Source organism: Mauremys reevesii, linkage group 1 (genome assembly GCF_016161935.1).
Source record: "Mauremys reevesii isolate NIE-2019 linkage group 1, ASM1616193v1, whole genome shotgun sequence".
NCBI classification, from domain to species: domain Eukaryota; kingdom Metazoa; phylum Chordata; order Testudines; family Geoemydidae; genus Mauremys; species Mauremys reevesii.
In genome coordinates this window covers 258,263,452-258,273,799 of record NC_052623.1, presented here as the reverse complement: position 1 = coordinate 258,273,799, position 10,348 = coordinate 258,263,452, and the positions used below count along the sequence as shown (strand labels likewise).

The 10,348-nt window shown below is 38.9% G+C and overlaps 1 protein-coding gene across 2 annotated transcripts in view; it reads right to left on the bottom strand.

Moving 5' to 3' along the window:
* Positions 1 to 3,092: 3,092 nt before the first annotated feature.
* The window catches only part of KDM7A (lysine demethylase 7A), a 96,521-nt gene continuing 89,265 nt past the window's right edge, over positions 3,093 to 10,348 (bottom strand). The window contains exons 20-21 of one of the 2 annotated variants that reach the window (XR_005583216.1): positions 9,412 to 9,811; positions 3,093 to 7,288 (exon numbers count right to left, since the gene is read on the bottom strand). Coding sequence is in view for 1 of the 2 variants with exons in the window: in XM_039483027.1 (XP_039338961.1) it covers positions 9,717 to 9,811 (95 nt within the window). In the remaining variant the exon portion in view is untranslated. Of the gene's footprint in view, positions 9,812 to 10,348 lie in introns of both variants that reach the window. The other variant, XM_039483027.1, reaches the window with a different exon arrangement.

The following is a 10,348-nucleotide window of genomic DNA, read 5'->3' as shown; positions in this document are numbered from 1 at the left end:
GTTCCGGAGTTGATGGGAGCGCGTTCGGAGTTCGATATATCGCGTCTAGATGAGACGCGATATATCGAACTCCGAGAAGTCGAACGCTACCCGCCGACCCGGGCGGGTAGTATAGACGTAGCCTCACTCCAGAGTCTGGCAGTGCTGCAGAGGGGCTGCTCTCAGCTTCAGAGAGAATGTTATCTTTCCAGCCACTTTGAGCAACTGCACAAACTACAGGGAATCCTCCCAGCAGGCATTATAAACATGTATTCTACATATGCAATACACATGGATATTTGTCAAGAACACTACTGAAGATTACATTTTTAAACAAAAACCCACAAAAACGCTCCTGTCAGGAGCCACGTCATTATTGAAAAATGTGATTTCTAATCAGGGCAGCTGAGACACCCACTGGCGCATCCTAAATCATTACCCATTGTGCTTAAATATTGTGGATTTAACTTTTTAAAAGGTGAATTTCATATAGGTAAAAAAGTTGGGTTAATAGTGTTGAAGCTTGACATTTTATTTAGCCAAAGAAAAGGTACATTAGATACACTGCATTTCTCCACAATGTCCCACTAGTGCCTCAGTCCAGGGCTGGAGAAACAGTTACTGGGAATGATAATTCAGATTGATGTCACATTTAATGCTTTATTCCCCTGCTAAGACTGGAAACTTCAATGTCACTTGTGGCACTCATTTTATGATGTGCACATCTGGCCATTAGCATTTGGAGTGTGATCAACTCATTTCATATCCATGAGATAGATAGTAACCTGATCCCCACCGATACAGGCTAAATGTGAACTGACCATCCAGAAGCAAAAGGCTACCTATTATACATCTGAGCCAGTGGTTCTCAAACCGTGGGTCGCAACCCCATTTTAATGGGGTTGCCAGGGCTGGCTTAGACTTGCTGGGGCTTGGGGCTGAAGCCTGAACCGCACCGCTTGAGGCCGAAGCCAAAGCCTGAGGCATTCAGCCCTGGGCGGCGGGGCTCTTACAGGTCCCCTGGCTGGGGCTAAACCCCTTGGGCTTCAGCTTTGACCCTTTCCCAACCCAGGGCAGTGGGGCTCGGGCTTTAACTTTGGCTCCAGCTCCCTCACCCAGGGCAGTGAGAATCAGGCAGATTCAGGCTTCGGTCCCCCATCCTGGGGTCATGTCGTAATTTTTGTTGTCAGAAGGGGATTGCGGTGCAATGAAGTTTGAGAAACCCTGATCTGGGCCACCCAAGCTCCTCCTAACACCACTTTTTAAAACATTCAGTTTAAACAGTGAAAATGTTCTTCTGATTGCTTCCCACTCTGAGGATTCAAAACCTTCTAATGCAGAAGCACTTTATCCACATAGAAAAGGCACTATATTCTCATAAATAACATAACTGTCACATGATGGAACTGAAGCATGTCATTCCCCATAGAATTAATTGCAAAACAGGAATTGCTATACTGGATCAGTCCCATGGGCCATCCAGTCCAGTATCCTGACAGTGGCCAACACCAGATGTTTCAGAAGGTGGAAGAAACCTCTCAATACCTACTAATTACAGATTGGCTTAAGAGTGAAGCAGGAAGATTAATCTCTCCTCCAAAGTGTATATTAGCATTAACTAATTAGAAGTTTGTTCACACTCCTCCTCTCCCCATCACAGGAGACTGTATTAGCAGGTCTCCGTTTTGCTGACTTCTTCATAAAAGTGTGGCTTGCAATTTCACAAGTTACCACCAGGGTATATACTTGGATCACAAATAGTTCGTTCAGGTGTACTACAGTTTAAATCTCTGTGCATGGGTGGAAATACCACTCCCAATAATTGCATGAAGTTAAACTGGGGAACTATTATTTCTCATTAAAAATGATCTTTGGGGAGGAGTAAGATAGTATGATCCCTTTGTGGCAGATTCAAAGCATCACAAACAGACTCCATGTATTGTATTTTCAGTTACCTTGTATGTTCAGATGGTTATTTTCCAAAACCACACACATACAGCAGGAACACTGAGTAGTACAGATAATTAGAGCTATTAATCCAAATGCAATTCTTTACAAGTTTGCTGCATTTGTTCTAAAGTCTCGGTATAAGATGGCTTCAGGAAGTCAGACTTTAGGTAGTAAAGACAAAACACAATGGCTCATGAGCCTGCCTTCAGATTGAACACAGACAGGTGGGGTGAGCTTACAGAGAGCTCTTCTTCAAGTAAGAAAGCTGGTCTCTCTTGCCAACAGAAATAGGTCTAATAAATATTATCCCACCCGGCTTGTCTCCCTAATATCCTGTGACTGACATGGCTACACACTGAATGCTTCAGATGGAACAGTAAGAATTCTGACTTTTGAGACTTTGGTCCTTAATCTTCTTAGTAACTACCAGTAGAGGAGAATAAATTATCTGCGATTTCTCCCACATATAAACCATCTGTCTGTTTATATTTTAATTTCTAATTAGTTTGGTGTGTTAAATGCATTAATTTCCACAGCAATCTTAAAAGGAATAAAAATGGTATACTAGCATTTCCATTCCAGTCCTAATTAACTTTTGTTCTGGGAGTGTTCATGCATTATTTACCAGTGTAAAAGCCTAAATTCCCAGGTCTCCCAGAGGGAAGAGTACTTCTACAGGAATGAATATTCAGCATAGCATAATCCAACATACCCATCCTTGTGCTTTTGTTTCCAGTAGCACTGACAAACACTAGCAAAAAAGATGTGTGTTTAACATCCTATTAACTAACATGTTCAATTCCCAAGGTAGACAAGCAATTGTAACTTTAAAATGCTACCAGAACAAGCTAAACCCTATGGAGGAGCTTAGGTTTACCTCCAGTAGTGAAGACAAGGCCAGTGTGCTAAGCGAAGTACAATGGATGGCTCAAGGCTTCAAATGCAGTACGGTATTAACCACAAGAACTACCCTAACCTCTCTTAACAGAAGAGATTATCTTGTGAGTTTTTAAACTGGGAAAACTCAGATGTTTGCCTCACTTGGTACAATCTAGTAAAATTTCACCTGTCTGGTAAAAAGAGTATTTTCCCCCAAAAAACCTTTAGTATTAAAGGGAATAAGAAAATGCTGTAGTAAAGGTGCAAAAGTCCATCCAGTGATGTTTCCATTCAGTTATTTATTAAATATGTAAGTGTGGATATTTTATTGTAATCTTTCTGCTTAGGGCACTTTTACATGCAGTTCTTTTTCGCTCTGCAATGGAGTGCGACTGGTAAAAGGCAAAAAATGAATTATGGTAAAAGGCATAAGGGGGGAAGAAAGCATATGATCTCTCCTTAACAGCCACCGCCACCTCTGAAAGCAATAGATTAGTACTCCAAGCAAGCTTCTATATGGCTACGCAGCTTCCTACTTATAACCCGGTGAGAATACCGCTGCCATTGCCCACATCTCAGAACATCAGTATTAAAAGCCATTTGGTGCATGAGAATGCAACCAGCCTGTTTGGTGGGAACATATAGTCTTGCTACAGCACTGTTGGACAGCGTAAGTGCTCTTAACACCTTTTAAAATGTGTGCTTACTTGATAGATTAACATCTTGAGATTCCGTGTAATTATGTGGCTGAACAATTTTAGAAGAGTTTTACTAGGTGAAGTTAAAAAAACCTATGAAAGGCACATGAAGCACACACCTGGCAAAGTTAATTATTGACATTTTTAATATTTGAGGTCTCTGCCGCATTTACTTAAATTAAGACCTCTCTCATCTCAGAGCCTTCCCTTACTTCAAATATGAAGTTTTTTTTTTAAGTGCAGAAGAAATTTCTGCTCAGTAAAAACGATGATGGCTGCATGTTTTAAACATGTGGACCAAAGGGCCTGATAATTTACCTTTGGACCATTTCTATCTTATACTGAAGCTCCTTGGGGGTAGCGACTATCTTCTTTGTTTTTGCACACTACCTAGTACATTGGGGTCTAGGTCCATGACTAGGGCTCCTAGGTGCTACCGTAATATAAACACTAAATAATGTTCTCCCAGTAAGCTGAGAGCCAGCCTGAGGAGTAAGTGACTTGTCGAGGTACACAGGATACAAAAAAACAAAAACCAATTTTTGCCATCCTTTTCCCCTGAACCCACTGACACACCATCTAAGATTTTTATACTGTGGCGTGGCCATCACTGTGATATTGGAGCACACCACTTGCATGGGATCGAGGGAATGTTTCCCCCATGCAAGTCTTTGCAGCAGTTCAGCAGCACACAGCAAATGGCTTTCTCTGCAGAGAAAGAGAAAGCATTACACTAATTCTAAATGCAGTGTGGCAGTGCTTCTTCCTCCCAGTGGTGTGGCAACACATGAATACAAACTGGGGACCAATGATGATTGTGAAAGGAAACATGATGCAGTTGCAGGTGGAATGGACAGAAAAGCAGGCAAGGATAAAAGGAAATGAGACAATGTTGGTAAAGAAAAAAAAATAAAAAGAGGGGGTGTGTGAGTGAGAGAAACCCATTCTACCAGAAACAGTACCTCGTCGGTAACAGACAGGAAGAGCTGCTCCCAGAAAAGCTAGAGGCATCAGGAGCATAAGACAAACTTGATCAAAAAGAAAGAATATGAAAAAAAAGAAGAAAAAAAGAGGCAAGAAGAAAAGGAAAAAATAATTTCTTTCGGCGTTAAAATGTTTCCAAATTGGATCAATTTCTGACATTTACTAAGTGATGGACCACTGGAAGTCTCAACCATTTCTTTTTACATTTAGGTGTCAAAAAGACTGTATACATCCTCACAAAATGCATTCAGCTCCCAGAGAATGTTTTGATAGAAAGCAAACTTACACTTTAAATAGTAAGAAAATGTACTGCACTCCCCACATCTCTCAAGTACATCTTCATCAAAATCAAGAGTCAAATAACAGGCACAAAAATCAGACCTACAAACAGAATTAAGCATTTTTTCCTCATAAGACATTTTTTACAACTTTCTGTATTTACACTTTAAAGCAAGTGAACAAAAACCTGTAGAAATTAAACACTATAGATTGTTAAAATCAAAACATAAGTAATACAACTTTTTAATTTCAATATTTTAAAGTACAGAAACTGGAAACTATGAATATCAATACAAATTGAAACAAGCCACTTGTCCTCCCCTAGAATAACCAATGTGAGCTACTTATAGAAACTTACAAATTTAAAGTAAAATTGAAACAAAAATAAATACTGTACATACATTTTCCCTGCCTGCAGGCAAAAGAGGATGGGAAATACTGTTATGAATTGAAAAAAATGCTCTTAAAGCTGCAGCATCCCCTTTCCCAGCCAAATACTCAACACTGTAGTGCGTTTCTGTAAAAGGACACACCCACACACCCCCAAACACATGCACACGGAGACCCCTATTCAGGCAGACAAGCCAGTATTTTCCACAGATGTTCAAAAAAGGATAGAAATTAGACAGAGTAGAAAAGGGAGAGGGAAAGACAAATGGGCCAGCAAAACATTACTACAAAACTAGTAAATATAGCCAAGACCTATCCCCTTTTTCAAATTTCATAGATTTTAAAAAAAGAAATAACTGCCAAAGCACTGACAAAATTAGACATATCCCAGCAGAAGTGATAATTCATATTAATATAATCTCTTAAAGTGATCCCTTTCACTCCCGTCCCACAGCATGAAACTGTTATGGCTTAATTTTTATTAAAAGTAGAAAAAAGTCCTTTTCCAAAAGGAAATGCAGCTTATGAATGTCCTAATCAGTGCTATTCATATTTCCCACCCCCTGCTTTTTTGAAAAATGGATGTCGCAGCTTTTTAATCCAGTTTAACCACAAACAGTAAGGCCTTGGTTTCATTTATATTTCTTCTGCAAAATAAAGCAGCTCTAGGTTTGCTTAGTCCCAGGGCCATGGACAGCCTTTAATGGTCTGGAAGTATTATATAAAAGAGCTTTAAAAAGACATTAAGATTTTTGGTGGCATGGAGGCTAGAAGGGGCCACAAACTATGGTTTGGTTTTAGCCTCAGCCCTGCACAGTCCCCACAATTACCAACCAAGAGACAGCCGGATAATGACTCAGCCCTGGGTTAAACTCCTGCAAAGGTTCCAAAATGTAGGACTTCATGCCCTGGTGAACGAAAGCAGCCTATGCCATATAACAAAGCTTGGGAAAGCTGAAGCTTTTTAAAGGATGGCCATGACCCTGTGCTCTCTTCTCTCTATTCAAATTAATACAGGTACTTCAGCTTAAAAACGTGGTCAGAAAGTAACAATTGTTCATTCTTAACATAAAACCCTTTTGAAATGATTTCTTCAAGAATTATTTCATGTAGAATATTATAGGTTGCATAGGTAATCTACCTCAGAGGTCATTAAGGGCTACCTTGTAGCCAGGCTTTATTAGCAAGTATAGTACAGGAAGAAAGGGGAAAGTTGCTGGAAGAGTCCTTGATATAATTTCTAGGTGGTCTTTCCATTTTCACATTTTTCTTTTTAAAAATTGTAAGAACGTGAGTACTTGGAGAACAGCAAACCCCAAGTGTTTCATTTCAGAGGCATTTTTCCTTCTAGAACAGAAAGTTTAAAAAACAAGTACAGTAATTTTATCTTAAAGTCTCATGTCTTTTTTTTCTTTAAATATCCTCCTTGAAAATAAGTTTCCATAGGAGGACTCAGTCCCCTGGCAGCCCCATATCAGTGCTCCTATCCATCTACCCCCACCCCCAAAGTGAAATGTGAGAAGACAGGTTATTTTCTCTCCACCTCTATAGCACCAGGTTCAGTCCACCTACAAAAAGCTTGGTGCAACAGTGTTTTCTTCCAAGAATATAATAAAAACATCCCAACATACAAATACATGAATAAGTGAGGTCATGAGATCCTCTTCATCAAGCTACCAAAAGGAGACTCATTTGTTATCAATTATCAAGACAATTTCTTTTAAACTGATTGACTGAGGTTCCTTCTCACCCCAATAAAGTTTTAGTCTCTTAAAGACTTCTGCTGGAAGCATGGAAATCAGGAGAAAATGGAAATGAATCTCTGCCTGTTGACAGCCTATGAAGAGACATTAGTACACTCACTACAATGGAGAGCCACCTTGAAAAAGTGGGAGAGAAGGGAAAAAGAAAGAACTAGAAATAACCATTAAACATCTATGGGTCCAGCCAAGTACTTTTTCTACTAGTAAGATGATAGCTATATACTTTGCTAATGAAGAAGCTTAGAAGAGACCTGCTGCAGACAAGTCACAGGGAAAGCAGCATTGTGTATGTTCCATATTCCAAACCTCCTTATTCCAGATTCCATTATGGCATAGTTCTGTTTCAGTAAGTAGTGTTCTCAGAATCTACGTTAAAAAAAAAAAATCAGTCTTTACTCCCCTCCAATTCTGCTTAATGTCCCTTGCAAAATACTTCTGTTGTCTTAATTAATAATAATAATTTTAAAAAAAAGATAGCCAGTAAGAGAAAAGCAGTTTGGTTTGTTTTGCCAGAACTGAACCAGTTACTCAAAACCTGGCAGGTCTGACCTGGTTTTCCTTGAGCTGACACAAACAGATCAGAGTTAAGCTTTTTTTTCTTATCATTTAAACCAGTACTGATAACATGGTACACATTTATCAAATATTTCCATGAGAATACATCAGAAGGTAGAATTAAAATTTCATACTGAATGTTGAAAGTATTTTTTCCTCTCATCATTACTGACAGGAAAATTTCTTGCCTGAGAACATTATTATTTCTGGTCACTTTTGAAACCTGTAGAGTAACTGCTCCCCGTCTTTTGTTAGTTGGTAATTTGTGAGTATCACTTTTATTGTCTCCTTTCCCCAGCACCCTAAACAAGGCTGGCAGCATGCATTAAATAAAAATGGTCTGCCAACAGAGCTTGAACTCATCCACCGTATTTTTGGCTATGGGTTAGCAAAATCAATTAACTTTAATGTCTACGCTACTTTCAAACAAAAGCTGGGCTGGGACGAAGAGAAACAAGCAATAATTTGCAAGTTCTGGAAAAAGAAAAATAATGAATGCTATTTGCACTATGCATACCCATGTTATATTTTGATATTTTCTCATCCAGAAATGGGCTGGTCCTCACTTAGCTAGATCTGATCTTTAATCTAGCTGTATACATGGATATAGCTACGTGTAAATCAGGAAGGTAAAAGTGTATTTGTTTTTAAGCACAGCAGGAAGAAGCTATCCAGGACAGAATATGGAGGACAGGCAAACTGCGTAGAGTTAAGACAAATCAATAAATTGGATAGCTAAGCCAAGCCTTTTCACTCTCATTATACAGGAAAAATTCAAGATGGTATTCCTAGCACATCAATGTTTACTTTTGGCTGGACCCTGCAAAATGCCCTTTTTACAGAATCAAGTAAAGTTGTTCCCCTCTCCACCCACCCTGAAAAGTTAAATATTTAATTTTATATTACAGAAAAATACAAATTTAAAATCAACATTATTTACAGGTAATTCAGAATTGGCATTTACTATCAGCTCTATGTAAAGCATGGCACAAATGATCGTTCTGAGATCAGCTAGTTACTAAACTCAACACTTACATATGCACCTGTTAAGACTGAAACTGGCTCTCATGTGCAGCCTTGCAAGCAGCATATGTTCAACTGCCTCCTTAGTTCCTCGGTAAAATACATTTTTGAAGTATACTAATGATTATCACTGGTTTTAGTGCTCCCTCCACAGGAAGTAATCTGCCAAATCTTAATTCTGCTATTTATAATTTTAAGAATTGTTTCTTCAACCAACACATTAATTCTGAAATATGAAACTTAACCCATCATATTGCACTCTCTCCCATCCCCCAGGAAAAGATAAAAGCTGCTCGTCTCTGTACTAACAAGTTGTATAAATAAAACTTCGCAAAGCGATTTTATTTTCTCCTTAAGAGAGAAAAATCACATGGCCTGGACCAAACACCAATCATGGCAGGAGGAAGCGCATAAACCCCAATTTGAGGGAGGGGGGCTGTTTAAGACATGTTAGCTACTGAACTTGAATAATCATGCTCTCCTTGTATACAGAAGAGTCTTTGCTTCTCCACTTTGGTGAGTCAGCAACGTGTACAGAATGGGGAGAGGCTAAGGGAACTAAACTGGCAGAGCGCATGCACCTTACAGGGCAACAAAAGCCCAATCAATAGCTTATAAAGAGCAGAAAAAAATATAAAATATGATTCCATATGACTTAATTTAAAAATAATTAATAATGCATCACATCCCTGTTTAAGACTATAACCTGAATATCAAATTTAGGAGTCCAGACTAATCACCATTAATGTGGCTCTCCACTGCACCAAACATACATTATTAAGAACAATTAAAAACCTTCACATTCTTAAATCTAAATTAATAACCCCCACAAAAAAAGTCTTCCAAATAAATAGTTAAAAATGAATTTAAAAGTTGTAAAAATCTGTCAGAAATAAATTATGGATAACCACCTTTATCATCTTCCCCTCATGAATTAGCTCAGACACTACCAGCAACAAAGTTATATTCAAGCCCTGATGAGAGACTGTTTCCCAGTCCATTGTCTCTCTGAAGATTCCCCATTCCCAAATGGTTATTGCTGAGCGGGTGTGGCACAGTGAAAATGCAGCATTGGTTTTTTTGTTCATTAGGCAGTGTTCTACATGGTACATGCAAGTCTGCTTCGGGTAGAGGAACAGCAGAAGCTCCAGGCTCTGTTGCCCTCAATACTGGCTGTGAAGGAAAGACAGCAGCAGTAGTAGTAGTAGCAGCTACATCAAACAAAGAAGCGTGCATGGCCATTTCGGTTCAGCTTAAGGATCTTCCCAAGGCGCTGTTTGGCAGTTGCCATTCCTTTCTTTGGACGCTTGCCTGGAAAATTGAAACCAGTACATCAGTCTATTTTTAGAACCGATTTTGTAAAAAACAGATGAACCTAAATGGAAAGCAGATTCTCTCCTGGAGTCTGACTTTTCTACGTTGCAGTTCACCTCTGTCCAACTGTTTTAGACCAAAACAGTGGGCATAATGGACACACATGAAATTCAGAGTTACTTTTCCTAAGCTACAGTCAGCTTTATAATAGAGAATTTGATTATATACTTCCAGATTTTCCGAGTTTAAATAGGAAAACCCATTAATCTCTGCTCCCTGAATTGTGCCCTTCCCTCAGATTTGTACTCAACTAAATTACACAGCTAAGGAGATAACTAGTAAGACCATCAAGGTACCTTTAAAGCCTCATACTTTGAGTATCGCATCTCAGAAAGAAGAAAAAAGCCCAGATGCTTAATCTAAACTAGATATAATTATTTCACAGCTGATAAATTTACAGAAGTTGTCAACACTAACTAGGGAAAGCTCAAATTGGGCATAACCCCATTAAATCCCTCTTTTTCCACTATACAA